The sequence below is a fragment of the Physcomitrium patens genome, chromosome 24, assembly GCF_059467195.1.
Source record: "Physcomitrium patens ecotype Gransden chromosome 24, ASM5946719v1, whole genome shotgun sequence".
NCBI lineage: Eukaryota > Viridiplantae > Streptophyta > Bryopsida > Funariales > Funariaceae > Physcomitrium > Physcomitrium patens.
In genome coordinates, this window is record NC_143433.1 from 4,482,202 (window position 1) to 4,499,233 (window position 17,032).

A 17,032-nucleotide genomic window follows, 5' to 3' on the forward strand; every position below is an offset into this window, starting at 1 on the left:
TTATCTATGTCCAAGATTGAAAAACAATGTATTAAATGCCATTCAAATTTTTACTGTTATAACCTTGAATCAGAATTTTGCCTACATAAAATCTTTTGTGATTCAATGTTATGTATACAAAATACATAGGTTTTGAAATTACTCCTTTAACATGCAAATGCAATGCTTTAACCTTATTCTCATTGATTAATGGTATATGTTGAGAGATACAAATTTTATAATTGTGATGCTTGAAGATTCTCATGTGAGATAATTGAAATTAGAATATATATATATATATATATATATATATATCTACATTTTTATTGAGAAAATGTTATGATTATATATATATATATATATATATATATATAACTCTTCCAAAAGTTTACATGTAAAAACATTCAATTGTTATAAATCATCTATAAAAAGTTTGCAATGAAATTTATGTATTGTATGGACAAAATCTACTTACAATTTAATAATTCCAATTGACATAATAAGAAAAAAACAGAAAAATCCCAATTTAAACACCTGAATTTTGGAAATACGTGCATATTATCACATGTTGCTATAGATAAGCTTTATACACACTTTGTATAGAATGAGCATTAGATAGATTACAACCATTTACGATTCAAAAATTAAAACTACTAAATACTAATAATTTCATACATCAGAACATATTCTCAGAATTTTAATTTGATGTATTAATTATCCTAAAACTGACATATATTTTTTAATAAATCATTTTCTACAATAGTGTATATGAAATATTGGTGCTTTTGGAAAAAATCTTAATGTGAGAAATGTGTTAATATTTTAATTATTTTCATTAAGTCAATAGACTTTTTATGAGTTTTGGGTTATATTATATGCTTTATATTTAAAATCCAGGAAAATAAATTGCAATTACAATGAAAATCATGAGGTAAAAAAACAAACTATTGAAACTAATATTAAACTCGTGATTTTCATTGTAATTAAACTTCATGGTTCATTTCAACTATTTAGTTTTTTGTGAAATTGATATATTCTAAGATATTTTTTAATTTTTTTGTATTCACATGTTTTATTTAGTAGGACATTTTATGGCTCAACTTCAAAGTCCAAAGTAATTACACATTTGTAATTGATTTCGTATTTTAACTTTTTCTTCATGATTTTCTTTGTTTTATTGATTCAAAGTTTCAATAGACTAAGTATATATGTGGAAAAAAGGACCAACATGAGAAAAGTCAATTAAATCTTAATTAAAAAATAAATAAATAAATAAACCACACACATACAAAGACAGTGCAAGGATGAGAATTATACTTTTGAAGAAATTACTTCTCAAACTCAAGCTTCATTATCATATGTCTCTCATTACTGTATTTGTTTTTGTCAAATTTACAAGAAATAGAAATAAAAAACTAGAGTTCATAATTGCATGAGTTTCTTGTGTAGGTTTTTGCTCGGTAATGTCTAATCTGAACTGTAATCTGTATCATTTACTGAACATATTTTGTGTGATCGCACATCACTTCTCATTTGAATGATTGATAGATATTTTCTTAAAAAAACTTTAATTTATTTACTTTTACCCACTAATGCAAGGACTTTAACATTGAATGTATTTTGAAGCGTTTTACAATTTTCTTTTAAAGTAGTTCAATAACGATATGTACATAATAAATTTTGTGTTAATGGCAATCAGAAATATCATATTTTCCTCGAATTTTTCAATATTTAAAATGAACTAATGCTACAATTCATTTTAAAAGCTTGGATACTAAAACATGGTCTGTATTATTTTATTAGATAATTTCTAACAGGTTTGGGTTAATCAAGTGCAATAAACGTGCTTATTAGATCATGAACTGCATCGAAATTCAATTTGAATACAATCAAAGCCTGAAATATGAAAAAAAAAGTGAAAAAAGTGAATTATAAATGTAGAAACACATATTTGAAATCACATAAAAAATTCTCACTTAAACGGCAAATGTCACATTTTCCTACAAATTTACGGAAAATATATTTTCTCCATGGAAATCAGAGAATTGTGGGTACCAAAGAAGTGTGGGTGCCAGCCACAAATAATAATAAAATCATTTATTTTTCAACATGCAAAAGTAAGAAAATACATAAATTCCTCACAAGGAAAGTTGGCAAGAAGTTGGATGAATAACGGACGAACATTGGATGAATGAAATGACACCGACATCAATCAGTGATGAATGATCACATTCGTCTCTGTGCATCGTCGTGAACTCATCGCGCATGGTCGAGGCAATTCTAAATTAAGGATTTCGGGTATTAATGCTGCCATAGATGCGAGTGCGTCCAGTTGATTCGGTTTATTCATAGAATTTGTTATGCTGCTGCTGCAGGGACGTGTGTGCGTGTTTTTTATTTCGTCCAGACGCGTTCGGGGAGGGTTTGAATGGATTGAGAACATTTTGAGGGTGTGGACTGTGAAGCTGGATTCGGATTTTTCTCGACACACTTTAAATTTAGATGCAGGAGTTTGGATATTTGTGAATTGAATCGGAAGTTGAACTGAGCAGAGGAGGAATCGCGTGTGGTCGGAAATTTTACGTCCTGGTGCACCATTGGGGTTGAGTTCATCGAGTGAGTGCACACATGATCTTGAAGTGTAGCATTACATTTGTTCATATTTTTTTGGTTTTTGTGGAGATCTTTGTTGGCGTTCCTTCGAAACGTTGGTTGGTTTAGTTCACTAGTTGATTTGGTTCATGAATGGTCTTTTTCGTGTTCGGAGAACCATGCTTAGTGCTCTGTTGGTTTGGAAGTTGAGTTTTGGTGTCTGAGTCTTATTTGAGGCGCAGACTTCTCTTGTCTTGTGCAATACATGGCTTGAAGAATTATCGCAAAAATATATAGTAAGACACGTGTTAGTCGCTACACAGTCCATGTTTACAACCTCATCTTCGTTGACCGCTACCTTGCACGAACATCTCTACACAACTCAACATTTTGGTGCTCAAAGATATTCATAACCTGTTTAACTCGTATGGTCTGCTTTAGAGGATTTGATAGAGGGATGAGATGACATTGCGTGATGATGTAAAGGAGCTTGTGGAATTTCTGGGGTTTGGCAAATTTCTTCCCCTCATCCGGAAAAAATGCTTTGATCACTGTTCCTTTTATTTGAAAAGACGCGTTCACATTTCCCTTCGTGTTCTATGGCACATAAGTTCATGATTTCTGTGTAAATTTTCTTAATTGCAAACAAGTCGTCCTTTTCACAAGCCAATTTTATTGTTTTCAGGGGATGAGGACGATGCCGGTCGTGGAGGTTATGGAAGATTTCTTCCTCAGCTCTGGCTCCAAGCATCCTTCCCTCATAGAACTGCCGTTAGCCATTCATGACTATCAATGGGAGCGACCACAAGGACAGAAATTTTACTTGCAGGGCAAGATTAACGGGCTTCAAGAAGTATCCGTTGAAGTCGACGTGTGGAATTTAGAGCTTCCACTGGAAGGCAAGCCTAAAATCTTGGTTCATCAAGTGACTGGTGCATGGTTAGTGTCAACAGTCTAAACAGTCAATTTCAAAAGAATATCATTCCTTGCATGCTGAAGCTTGGTGTAGAATTTGTGTCTCTTGAAGATTTATTTGTCAATGTCAATTTACTTGGGGATTTCAATACCTGTGGAATGGGATTTACAGTGACGACACAAATAGTTTCGAAGCGATACAGCTAGATGTGAACAATTCGTGTGACCCCTGGTATGAATTCGTCTGTTATCAGGATCGAGCTGCGTAAACCGCGAGACTTTTACTTAGAGACCACGAAAGTCGTGGTAGTGGCGGCTTATTTCTTGATATTTGCCAAGCAGAAATCAAATTCTACGAAAGGAGATGTCTGGCGATACGTCCGCAAAGAGTGTAGGTAAGCCATGCTCAGGGTGTGAAGATTGATTTCTTCCTTATGAAATCAATTCGTTAAGTGTGCTGCCTATACTTTGTCTGGACCTGTTACTATCCTAACCAGAGTTTTACCCTCATTACAATAAACAACTTATGATTTGATCTTTGGCAGTAGGAGAGTAACCAAAAGACTCAAACCAAAATTATACTTCATCGACTCCTCGTTCCTAGGCAGCCTGACAGCAAGGCTTAGTTTTCGTTTCAGGGATTCCATTTCAAGTCATGGCTTTTGCTAAGGACTTGGATGTTCATTGCGCCTGTAGTAATAAGTTTCAGATGCACAATTATTCCCTTTAGTGTAGAAGCTGATTTTGATATAGCATTGTAAATGCAGTGAATTTCAAGCAAAGCCAAATCAGAAAGACCTAGCACAAGCTTTTCTTTTGCTCAGGTCAATAGTGACGAATGATCCGAAATTACAGGAGTCTTTGGTGAGTAATAACTCCCATTACGTTTGGTTAATTTCGAAAATAAACTTCCCTTCATCCTTGAACGCCAATAGTGTCTTCCTTGATTTAGAGGCTGATAGGTTTTTCATCTTTAAATGAGTTAATCCCGTTGCAAAGGGATTGTAATGAAACGGGTGTTGGGATTCCTTCTGGAAGTTGCCTTAACCGTACCTCATTCGCTCCGTACTTTGGTTGTCCCCAGATCATACCGCAGTTCTTTCCAAATCTTTCTAAGAACCGGGGATCCCAAATTGCCAAGGTGCGTGAATAGAGACAACTCTGAGCATCTTTGGTTTTCTTCTTTCCTGTCGCGTTTTTAGCACAGCACATTTTCTTTACCAGGAAGTATTCTATACTTGATGACATTAACTACTGAATTACATAAGGCTTGTTGTTAAACTCAGGGCTCTAATGCAGATAAGACACACTCGCACGTGAATAGGGACTATTCATCAGTTTCAGAGCCCCTTACACGTAAAGGTTTAAGCAGTGGGAAGAACACTTCCAGAAATGAAGTCGACTTCCCTTCACATGTCCACGATGATTTGAAAGGAGAACCAAGTTCGCAATACATGCGGAGGATGCGCAGCCTTGCTGAATTTGCAATAGAGGCTGATCTTCCCCTTTCAAAAAGGCTTACCCCAGTGCGGAAGAAGAGAAAATCAGGACGAACAGCACTTCGACACAACCTCGGAAAAGCAAAGCGATGTACGAAATTCGAAAGTGATGACGATTGCGTTGACGAGCCTGATGTGTGTGCATTCTGTGACGATGGTGTGGAAGGAAGTGAGCGACTCCTTTGGTACGATCTCTTTATCGCGAAGAGTGTCTGCTCTTTATACAAGAAGACTTTTAATTCTGCACGGTTGAGGGAATAAGTTTTGTATCATTGTTATCTTTTGAAGGCCGAACGCATGTTCATGTGTGTCACAACCTCCAGCTCTGTGATTGTGCAGCTGTGATGGTCCATGCATGCGATCCTTTCATCCAACAATAGACTCTGGGTGGCAAAACAAGTGTCCAACTCTTCGCCTTACTAGAGCCGCTGTTAGTGTACGCTCATTCGCTCTCTGACGCACTTATGCATAGTTATGTTATGGACGTGATTTTGTCATACAAAATGGACCTAACCAAACTCTTCTTTGCATGGATGAACATTGCTTATTAGTTGTGCATGTACTCCGTTTATATCTGTATTGTGTTCACATGTTTCCATGCAGGTTGAGATTTGGATCTGCCCGAATTGTGAAGTTGGGCAGCATCAATGCTTTGTCTGCGGAAAGCTTGGGAAATCCACTGGGTCAGCTGATCACCAGCAGGTAATCTCAAGTGATTCTATTATTTGCATGATTTTTTAATCACTCTCTAGAATATTCCTTCATGTCAAAGCTAACTCTGTGGTAGCACCTCCATGCAGGTCTTTAAATGTGAGCATAGGCAATGTAAGCGATTTTATCATCCTGCTTGTGTGGCCAAGCTCCTAGTTCCAGACGTTGCATTAAACAATTTGGCTTGTCGAATCCAGCTGAAGTTTGAGACCTTCACTTGTCCCCTTCACAAATGTGCTAACTGCAACTTGGATGAAGACAAGGCAGACCCCACTCTGTGCCTGATCAAGTGCAGGCGCTGCCCTGCAGCATGGCATGAGAGATGCTTGCCACAGTATGCTTCTTTCCAACCATCTTATGTCAGTATGTGGCATTTTATTTTTACAGACTGATAAGGGATTACCTCGAGAGCAAAGGCTCAGTATATGTAAAGGTGATCTCCATACATAATTACAAGTTCAATGCACTGACTTTGCGTTACACATGTCGGGTTTCTGTGAATTTTCAGAGCATGTCGCAGTCAAATGTGGCCACTTGAAGACGGCAAATGTGTTATGTATTGTGGGTTAGTATTTTGTCTCATTTCCTTAACTTTGGGTTCACATTCTATTGTTTTGAGGACAATTTTCTGAATGATACTTCACTAGAGCACCTCATATCTTAAATGCAAAGCAAAATATTCATGCTAATTCGTCGCTTGTTCGATTACTACAATACATTTGTAAGTAGATTTTATTTTATTTTATTTTCCCCTTTGAGCTTCTAATAATCTGCCTTCACGACGTATTTTGTTGTCGCAAATATTCCAAATTCTTGCTCTTGGAATAACTAACTAAATTGTAATTCCTTTACGTGAATGAGCAGAAAACACAGACTCGATCCAGAGCTGTTGACTCCGGAGCGTAACCATATTACATTTCCAGAATTAGAAAAGGTGAGTTCTACCCTAATGACCCCCACATCAAAAAAAAGTAGAAAGCTTACAAAAGCAAAGGGCATGTCGAAGTACCTGCAATAATCCCACTACAATTTTCCAGTATGTTGATTGATTCTGCTTTTGCGAATACAACATAACTCGTGTCTGATTTCCTCACCTTGTTTTATTTCGGTTCTTATTCAGGGAGGCGTTCCAAATGGCTCCAACTATTCTGGATCTTTGCTATCATACAAAGCTACAGCTTCAGGTTAGTGATGAATTTTCGCTAAAAAATATGTTCCGATCACATAGCTTAGCTATTGATGTATCCAATCTGGCGATAATTCGGTGTAGTTATTCTGTTTCCTGTGAGGATGATGATTAATAGTTTAAACTTTTTCTCTCGGGTATCAACTCCGTCACAGAGCAAATCCCAATTGAGAATGACAATTTGTCGCACCAGATCTCAGGTGTTACTAGTGTTCTAGTTCAATTTTTGGATGGTTTTTACAGATATGCATATTAAATTGGATTTGTTAAAGATTTGGTGTACTTGCTGAACAATGACTTTGTAATGTTGGTGGCGTTAGAGAGAGTTTCACAATCTTGACTTGTGAACCAGTTGAGCAGAAAAGTGACGCTTTCTTCACTGAATTTAGTGCGTAGGTAAGTGGCTCCCAACATGAACATCATCCCCACGAATCTTCAATTATATGCTCATCTCAAATCTTCTACATCATTTGAGGATAAACACATGAAATAGTATGTAGATTTCCTTTTCTGAATTTTTGTTGTATTGAAACCGATTATGCAGGAATGGATTGCAAGTGCACAATAGAACCCACTGCTGCTGATGTGTACAGTGTGCCTGGAACGTTCCCCAACCTTAGATTTGGAGAAGAATATTTTTCAATTGAGGAATGGTTTCAACATCAATTTTGTTAATTTTTGTATAGAAGTAGAGAAACATAGTAAGATAAGTTTCCATTTAGAAGCCAAGAGAATCCCACCGAATTATTTGTACATTGGAAACGCTGTCCAACTTCAAAAATCGTCCTAGTGCAACTCCGACTCAAAACTTACAATCAAAGACTATAACCCTGCTCTGTAACATCCATTCAAGTTTTCGACCTTTTCACTGTTACATTCGGAAAATACCGTGTTCAAAATTTTGTATAAACGAATGTGTGTGCGTATATCTATATATATATATATATATATATATACACATAAACAATATCTCTTTTTGAAACTACATAAATGTTCGCACTTCATAAAGTATATAACAAATAACACAAAATTGTGGGAAAATGTAATCACATTTTCAGAAAAAAAAAAGGGAGATAATTCAACGGAGGCTGTAAGTCTAATAAGCCAACAAAGTGACATTTTAAATATCAACAAAATTTTGAATCATCTCAAATACCAATAAAATCCAAAATTGAATAGTTTCTCAAATAAAAGCTTTGTTTACTTAATCACACGAAATTTCTGCACGAAACCTGAAACCCCCCGAAAAAAAACATATTAGTTTTTATTATTTGTGTCTCTATATAATCATGTTCCAACAACTAACGTTGTCTTCAGGATTCCATTCATCTTCCTTCTGAATACAAGCCAAAGTTTTGAATGAATCAACCCCAGGCGTTGGTTCACACCCCCCCCCCCACCCTAGTGTTAGCTTTTTGTCCCCGCCTTGGAAGCAGCTCCCAGTTTAATAAATGCTTCCCCCTCCTGCTGGTTTTTGTTCCACCTACGGATTCGAAGTTCACTCCAGCTAAATCATCTCTCTTCCTGCATAGCTTCCATTTTTCGTCTTTTTCTTCAAGGAAAAATAAATATGACTTTGGCAATCATCTTGTTGTGAGTGTCTGACATTCAGTTTCAGTAGCAGCAAATTTCAGTTTAAATTTGGTGGGAAGGTATGTAGTGGGTGGAGATTTGATGCAGGAGGAGGAGGAGGAGGAGGCTGTGGAGGGGGAAGAAATTTTTGTTCTGGCGTGCTGTGCGTGAAGTGAGAGGAGTGAGTTTTTCTTAAAGCGATTGAGAGTGAGAGGGGGAGGAGGAAGTGGGCAGTTAGATTCGGTGGGCAGATTGGCGTCAGTGGCTGATGAAGCTGCGCCATGCTATGGTGTGCGCCAGCAACCAGAACCGCAGCATGGAGGCGCATGCTCTGCTGCAGAGGCAGGGGCTGGATGTGAGCTCCTACGGAACTGGGTCTCACGTGAAATTGCCCGGTCCTTCGGCGAGAGAGCCGAATGTGTATTCGTTTGGCACACCGTATCGAACTATGCTTGAAGATTTGATAAAGAAAGACCCTGAATTGTATCCTCTACTCGTTTGCATTTGGGTTTGGTGGGCTTCGTTCGTTGAAGTCGAGGATGTTATTACGAAGGGTGTCAGAAAAGCCCTGGCTTTTGAATCTACTCAAGTGAATGTCCTGTGGTTCTGATGGTCCTGTTTGAAAATGGGCGTCGCGGGTAGTGCCATTCAGGGTTTTATTCTCTAATCCGCGGAGCTGAGGTGAAATTTGAAGTTTCGATCGAATTCACTTCGCACTGTGCGCTGTCTGAGTCTAGGGTTTAGAAGCGTGCTGTGCAGGACCTAGCCATCGAACTTCAAAATTTGAAAAATTCAGTCGAGTGTTGAATTGGCATCCAATGATTTCCAGTGGACATTGACGAACCCAGTTGATGATCTTGGGAGTGAAACCCACTGGGGCTGGATAGTTGTTTTTGGGGAGTATTCTGGCAACCTAGTAGGTGTTCCATTTGTTTTCTGTCGTTTCTGGCGTACAGTATTGATAAATCAGCAAAAGATGCATAAGTTGAATCAAGGAGTAATGGTATAAATTTTGTGTAAATTAGTTTTTGTTGTTATTGGGACTTTCCCTTGACCTTCATGATCAGATACAAGCGAAATGGTTTACTGCAAATGTTAAAACGTAACTTAGGCGTGAAAGAGGCACCTCAGCGGTGGCAAGACAACGCAGCAGACGGCGCTTTTGATGTGGTGTTCACATTTGAAGAGAGAGTTTTTGACATGGTGATCGACGGTACGTCCTATTTTTAAAAATTCTGAAACCGTTCACACTCCACTCACCCGCTGCCCATTAAGACATACATTAGATTCTGTCAGCGAATGAATTGTTGGATCCTAGTTTCTAGTTCTGTCATCTAACAGGATCTGTATGTGTGTTGCAAGACGCTTGCGTCTGGGAACAGTTGCTGTTGCATCTGTTCCAGAGGTACACACTGATTGTGACGTAATTTCCTATTCCACTACAGACCTTGGGAATAGAGAGACAAATTTGCTGAAGTTAGCATTGATAATCAATATGGACGTTAAAGACAATCACGAAGAGGCTGCTATTGGCGGCAAACTTGCTCTTGACTTTTGCCTAAGGGTAAGGACTTTTCTCCTACGAAGGGTTGTTGAAGGCACATAATCTTGAGAGTAATTTATATCTGTTAAAACGTCCCAGTCTCAATCAGTGAAAGGTTTTCTTGGTGCTGTGCAGCTAGAACAAGCAGATGCTTGGGAGGACGAAATTGATGCCATCATCTCTCGGTTTGAAAAGCATCACAGGAGAAGACTTATTTACACAATTCGCTTCTACTAAACTGATTACATGAAACATCCGGGAGCTTGCAACCCTTGCTACATCTTTTGGAAGTATGAGTCTTTAGCTGACTACCGCAACCACATCCGTCCCTCTTCAGCTGTGGAGATCAATCCTCTCTAAAAAGAGATCACTTCCACGGCTGGATTACTTTACCCTAGAGAAATAATTATAGTGAAACTGTCTCATATGAAGTTAGTCCTGTGGATGGATATGGAATAAAAAAGGTACGCTAAACACAAAACGATCAAACCAGGAACCTTTTGTTCGTCATTGTTCAGCCGTCTCCTTGAGGTGTCAATTTGTACGTCGATGACAGGGCGGATTCTCTTCTGCAACAGAAAGGCTGGCTTTTCAGCCACAAGGTCTTAACCATTGCTAGAATCTTATGTGACACGTAGCAAGAGACTGTTGAAATCACGTTCTCTACTTAGACATGTTGCTGCAGTTATCATGACAATGAACACTAACATGGACACCAACGTCAGCGTCGACGATGGTAAACAGAACCTCTTGACACCAGTGCAACACTGATCTTAACCCAAATGCTTTAAAACCTTCTAGTTCACAACCCTGTAGTTTTTTGTCAATTGTGTAGTGTTTTTTAATGTTCAGCTGGACCTGTTTGTACACAGAACTTCTTAGCTTGAGATGGGCTTGTGAGGTGATTGGAAGCCTGCAGAGTAGACTTCACCTTGCAGATGAAGCAGACTTCCTATCAGAGTTGAAAGTAATTCATTGCTCCGGACCAGAGAATCAACATGCTTATATGTGATGCTTGTGAACTTGATCCTTGTCTCACAGATATGATATGTTGGTAGTTTGTGCCGAACATCATTGAAGTTTGATCAAAGGGACTCGAAGCATAATCGAAGGTGACGTGGGTTGGTCAAATCACAAGGTTTTATTCCTCAACTGGTGCAGGAGAATAACTTCGGCATGAAAACTGATATATATATATATATATATATATACGTACATATTCGAAAACATGTATAATATGATTAAATTCTACAGTAGTCTTATGTGTGTTTGTGTGCATGTATATATGTATGTATAAATGAACGTGTAGGATAGTGTATTCATAACGGGATATAACAATCATAATACTATTTTCTTAACGGATTATAACAATCGTATTGTCATAATCCGTTAATAAAATAGTAATGAAATTTGGATTTTTGATGAAATCTGCAGAACAATAAAAACCAGCATTGCAATGTGCTTTGAAAAAATGTTATGTGTTTGTTATACCTGGGTTCAAAACATTAAATACTCATTTTATCTTTAGAGAAAATTTATATATCTTTGAGTTAGAGAAATAAATGGGCATAAATAAATAAAGAAATACTAAGATATACAAAAGGCAAACTAAAGAATCAAGAAATAATATTCATCATGCATGTTTGTTAATAAAAACATAGATTCTTCAAAGACAAATTGAAATTTTGCAAAGAAAGACAATCATCCTTCAATAGAAGAGACAATGATTCTTTCATAGTATATATTAAAACAATCCTTACAAAAAAATAATAATTAAAAATATAAAAAAATAATACTATTAGCTAAAGTTTAAGTTTTACATTTCTTATAATATGATATCATGACAAATTTTTTAATTTATCTTTTGAAATAAACTTCTATTGATAATTGGCTTTATCAATAATTTCCTACATCAAAGCACAACCATTAATGTCCATATATTTTATACAAAAACAATATTATATATATATATATATATATATATATATATATATAATTAAAGTCTCTAAAGCAACAATTCCATGTTAAATGTAACACCTTCTTTAGATTCTTATGATTAATTTAGTGTGTTTTCAAACAACTTCATTCTACCACATACGTTGTAATCATGAATGTAACTTGATACATTGTAGTTGGATCATTATGCGTCAAAATGTTATGAGTTTGACCTTATAAGAGTTGTTATAACTTGCACCATTATTGCAATTTGAAATCATCATTATCATTGTCTTGACCTATTACAAAAGCCTTGCTGATTCTATTGCCTTTTTTCTCTTTCTTTTTCTCTTTCTCCAAAGTAATGTTGCTCTTCTTGTATCTACAACTCCATTGTGTATTTGTTCAACTAAACTATTTTTTTTTTTTTTTTTTTTTTTTTTTTTTTTCAAATGCTCAAAACTTATTGCCTCTTGCTTTGAAGCTTGTGTTTGTTGAAGTGGAGCCATGTAGCTCAAATATGATACCAATGTATTAGAATTGTTGGAATTTGATGAGATAGAATTTAGAAGTTTTGTGAGTAGGATTTATGGAAGAGCCTCAAGAACTGTAGAAAGGAGGTTTGTGCAATTGGCAAAGTGAATTTTTTATTATTCAACAAAATATTAAATATAATATTATTTATAAATATCTTGTATAAACTTTTGTATTTACTCAATATACAAGATCTTAATGAAAAGTGGGTGGATGGTGGTTGAAGTTGTAGTGCTGAGTTTGATTTGTTGTAAGTTTAGAATATATATCTATTGATTTCATTTTAAAAGCATTAAAGTGTTAGAAGCCAAAAAACAATGAAAATGGTGTAATAAGTGGTTCAAAGGCTAAAAGAGTATAGAGTGGTGTAAAGTTGAGAAATGCATGGAGGTTAGTATTTGAGTTGGAGGAAAAGACAAATGTAGAAGCAAAACAAGCATGGGTAGCAATTGCAAGGATAAGTTTCAAGTTGGTGCATGAGATTAATTTTAGGTAAAGCATTTCCAATTGAAATAGATAATAAAGAAGGTATGATGGTGGTGGTGGTGTGGATTGTATGTGTAGTTGCAATATAAGTAGATATTAAAAAAAGATATTTGACCTATCTCAATTATGTCGTCTTGAAGACTATGACAATTTTATGTATCATTCGATTAATCAAGAAATGATGGCTCTTGAGTTAAATCTGCTAGTTGTAGATATTCCATCTCGTAAAAGTCAAAAAATACAAAAAACTCATAATGAAGGATGGAAGATAGAATGCAATTTTCATCAAACATCCTTTGTTTTATAGTAGGAATTTACTTGACTATCTATTTTATTTTTGATAGATGTCATTGATGAAAAGTTTTAATCTTTTCTACTGCATTTTCAAGTTTCTTTGCTACCTTCTATGTGTATTTACTAATATTATAATTGTGCCAATAAACAAGATATTCCAATCTATTTTGGTGCCACCTTAAGTTTAAGACTCCTTCTACGTTGAATTCTTATTTATTATTTATTTTTATAGGAGGTAGTGGCATTTATTTTATTTTCAATATATTCACTATCTTATATGACTCTAGAAAAGACATGTAAAATACATGATGGATCTTTATAGACTCCAATAGATGTAATTAATAAGCAATTAGATTGACTTATTCACATATAGAACATAGTCCAAGTCTATAGTGACTCAACTTATTACAAAGACAAATAGTCTTAATGTTATGACAAAGTAATCATACCTTATTGCCAACATAGAATTGAAGTTTTTTCTTATAATAGGCATCTATATTGATCTTTTTTGTTCTTGAGCTTTTTTTAGACTTACTTCTATTATTGTATACAATTCAAATAAATAATTTATGAAATCTTTTTTAATAAGATTGTCAACTTTTAAAAAGTCAAAAGTATCAAATTGTAGATGATAATCATAATTAATAAAAAATATATTTGTTGAGTAGAAGAAAATATCATGTTATAATAGGCAAACTTTGCTATTGAAAAAAAAATTGTCCAATCATCTTCTACTACAAATATAAAATTATATGAACTTGAGATTAAAAAACTTATAATAAAATTTATAGAAATAGAAGATTGTGGTTGTTTTGGAATAAGTAATGGCTAAAGAGGTCTATAAAATCAATGATGAAGAGTTATTGATCTTACAAATATCACATGATTTCACATTTGAGGCTACTAAAAATTTCTAGATATTAATTTCAAATTCATGTTATATTCAAAATATCTTGCTGTAAAGAAGTTGTGATGAATTTAAAAGACATGTAATTGTGCTTCACCTTTTGGAGCATATAAGTGACCTTTGAAATAAAGTAGATTATTCTTAAATTCAAACTTAGAAGTATCATGAGATTTTAAAGATTTTTTTTTTAATATCACAAAAAAATTAGAAGACAAACTTGATTGAACTTATTGAAGAAAAATTAAATTAATATTTAATATTAATTTCATTATTCAAAGATAAAATTACTTTGGTTTTAAGAAAATTATTAATTGCTAATCAAAAAATCTATTTTTTTCTTTTGGTGCAAGATAAGATTGTTTACAAAGAGTATTTGACAAATCTTATAATTTTGTTAGTGGATAAGTGATTATGAATTCAAATCTTAATAAAAGCATGCTCCAACAAGCTTGGTAATGATTCAAAATACTTTTTGACATAAAATCCTTGAGATTTTTGTAATAAATGTACGTAATGACTACATTAGAATTATCTTCTAGATAATAGCGCCATTTGTGAACTGAATCTATAATTGAAAAATGCTCTTTGTTATATATCTCGTAATTAATCTCGGCTATTGAAAATTTTCTTGAATGAAAAGCTATTGAATGAAGTTTATCATTTGTTCCTATTTGTGACAATACAACATCCAAAGTAAAGTTTAATGTGTTTGTTTTTATAAAGAATAGCTTAGAAAAGTTAATGCAATATAAAATTAATACAAAAACAAAGGTTGTCTTCAAAGGTCCAAATCTTGCTTTCTCTTCTTTATGCTAGTTAAGTTTGTCTTTACAAATCAAATATATAAATATAGCTTCAATTTGAGTGAAATTCTTGATGAAGATTTGATAGTAATTGAAAAATCTTAAAAAAAAAATTACATTTTTTTATTATTTTTGGAATCTTTCAACTTATAATTATTTGAATTTTTTTAGGATCTATCATGAATTCATCATTTGAAATGATGTATCTTAAGAAGTCAACTTGAATAGTATAATATATATATATATATATATATATATATATATATATATATATTTATTATTATTTTTATTTTTTATTTTTTATCTTGGCATAAAATCTTACATCTTTTAGTTTTTGTAATATACAATAAATATGAAGTTCATATTTTTTTTATATTCTTAGAATAGTTTAAGATGTTCACTAGATAATATATAATAAAATTATCTAAAAACAATCAAAAGACATAATTCATTTAGATATTGAAAAGCTTTTAGTTCATTTGTAAGTCCAAAAGGTATGATATCGTATTCAAAATGTCTATACCTAATTCAAAACACAATCTTTCATTCCTCTCTTTCTTTGATATGTACCAAATTGTAGGCTTGTTATAGATCTATTTTTGTATAGATCTTAGCTTGATTGAATTGAATAAAAATTCCAGATATTAAAGATAGAGGACACCTATTCTTCATGGTAAACTTGTTGAGTCCTTAATAATCAATATACATCAACAATGATCCATCTTTTTTCTTTATAAATAAGATTGGACCTCCCACTAGAGATTTGAAGTGGTATATCAAATTCTTGGCCATATTTTTTTTAATATAATCCTTAAATTTAGCCAATTTATTTTGTAATAAATTGTAAATTGGTCAATATGCCAATTGAGCTACTTCTTGAAGGTCAATTAAGCAATCATAGGAATAATATTTTAAAAGACTGTTTGCATTCTTCTTTTTAAAAATATCTTGAAAATCTTCATATTGACTTAGAATGCCATTTGAAGTCTTTCTACTATTAGAAATAGGTGTGGTATAATAACATAAGGTGATATTTTCTTTACAACATACAAGAAATCTCTTACACCTATTAATACGGATTTGGTTGCATTAGACTTATGACTTTCTACTTGGTTAATAATACTCCTAGTTATATTTTTTAAAAAATTCAAGACTACAAGAAATTCAATCTATTTAAAAATTATACTTTTTTATCCACAATAAATCTAAAAATATTAGATTAAAGAGAGATCTAATCATATTAAATATTACAAAGCTGCTATGACTATTAATTATTACTTCTATAGAAAAGATTTCATGAATAACATTTTTAAAAGACAATAGACAACCATCTATAATTTCTACATGAATAGATTTAGTTTTCTTCACTAAATAAATGATTTGTCTTTTAACAAATTCTTTATTTAAGAAACAAGCTAAAATTCTTAAATCTAAAAAGACAAAGGCTTTATAGTATTTAGGTCTTAAACTAACATCTATTGTAAAATAAAGAAAATATTATGAAGATAAAATAGGACCTTCATTAGGTATTGCATAAGATTCGAGTTGCACAATTCCTATTATAACTAGATAAATTAATTTTCTAATATACTCTCTTTTTTTATAATTATATTCATTATTTTGTGGTTGCATCACTTCTTTGAATGAGATGTTGATGTTGCTATTAAATTGAAATAACATTGAGGCCCACTTATACGACTTTTGGATAAAAATTCAAAAAGTCAGTTATTACACTTCTCAGCAAAGCTGATTGCTTGACTTAATATTTATGGATCAAATAAATTATTCATCAATTTCTTTACATCATATTATAATTTTAAAAAAAATGACTAATAAATGTAGCATCATTTTATTTAAAATTAATTATAATTTTAAAAAAAATGACTAATAAATATAGCATCATTTTATTTAAAATTAATTATAATTTATTAAAATTATGAAGCATATAATATTACAAATCAATTATTTTGTGCCAAAATATGAATCTTCTTTATTGCAATATGAATTATATCATGTTTTCAATATATAGATTAATACTTTGCTAAAAAAACCTCTAAATTATCTAATATTAGATTG

The 17,032-nt window shown here is 33.3% G+C and overlaps 2 protein-coding genes across 5 annotated transcripts; both read left to right on the top strand.

Annotated features, from left to right (window-relative positions):
* Positions 1–2,303: 2,303 nt before the first annotated feature.
* On the top strand, positions 2,304–7,767 carry LOC112276843 (protein ENHANCED DOWNY MILDEW 2). 2 transcript variants are annotated; one of them, XR_012216701.2, is made up of 14 exons: positions 2,304–2,595; positions 3,257–3,510; positions 3,741–3,881; positions 4,254–4,350; positions 4,571–4,627; positions 4,773–5,170; positions 5,325–5,421; positions 5,589–5,687; positions 5,786–6,030; positions 6,205–6,261; positions 6,561–6,630; positions 6,817–6,880; positions 7,203–7,278; positions 7,427–7,767. XR_012216701.2 is itself a non-coding variant. In XM_073531091.2 (14 exons), exons 2-13 carry the CDS (start codon positions 3,260–3,262, stop codon positions 7,276–7,278), a joined length of 1,620 nt encoding a protein of 539 aa, XP_073387192.1. In that variant the 5' UTR covers positions 2,304–2,595; positions 3,257–3,259; the 3' UTR covers positions 7,427–7,767. The 2 variants fall into 2 exon arrangements, 1 of the variants encoding a protein (XP_073387192.1); XM_073531091.2 differs by having other exon boundaries at positions 7,235–7,278.
* A 568-nt stretch (positions 7,768–8,335) lies between these two features.
* On the top strand, positions 8,336–11,253 carry LOC112276845 (uncharacterized). 3 transcript variants are annotated; one of them, XR_016500617.1, is made up of 5 exons: positions 8,376–8,937; positions 9,522–9,667; positions 9,900–10,018; positions 10,133–10,461; positions 11,039–11,253. XR_016500617.1 is itself a non-coding variant. In XM_024508601.3 (4 exons), the coding sequence occupies exons 1-4, from the start codon at positions 8,723–8,725 to the stop codon at positions 10,232–10,234; spliced, it is 582 nt and encodes a 193-aa protein (XP_024364369.1). In that variant the 5' UTR covers positions 8,336–8,722; the 3' UTR covers positions 10,235–10,618. The 3 variants fall into 3 exon arrangements, 2 of the variants coding, with proteins under 2 accessions (XP_024364369.1, XP_024364368.1); XM_024508601.3 differs by lacking the exon at positions 11,039–11,253 and having other exon boundaries at positions 8,336–8,937; positions 10,133–10,618; XM_024508600.3 differs by lacking the exon at positions 11,039–11,253 and having other exon boundaries at positions 8,496–8,937; positions 9,837–10,018; positions 10,133–10,618.
* Positions 11,254–17,032: the final 5,779 nt, after the last annotated feature.

Coding starts and splice junctions, on each gene's coding strand:
- LOC112276843 (XM_073531091.2), top strand. CDS start 3,260: ATGAGGACGATGCCGGTCGTGGAGGTTATGGAAGATTTCTTCCTCAGC. Junction 3,511..3,740: donor CATCAAGTGACTGGTGCATG/GTTAGTGTCAAC, acceptor GTCTGTTATCAG/GATCGAGCTGCGTAAACCGC. Junction 3,882..4,253: donor TACGTCCGCAAAGAGTGTAG/GTAAGCCATGCT, acceptor TTGTAAATGCAG/TGAATTTCAAGCAAAGCCAA.
- LOC112276845 (XM_024508600.3), top strand. CDS start 8,723: ATGAAGCTGCGCCATGCTATGGTGTGCGCCAGCAACCAGAACCGCAGC. Junction 9,668..9,836: donor TTTTGACATGGTGATCGACG/GTACGTCCTATT, acceptor GTCTGGGAACAG/TTGCTGTTGCATCTGTTCCA. Junction 10,019..10,132: donor CTCTTGACTTTTGCCTAAGG/GTAAGGACTTTT, acceptor GGTGCTGTGCAG/CTAGAACAAGCAGATGCTTG.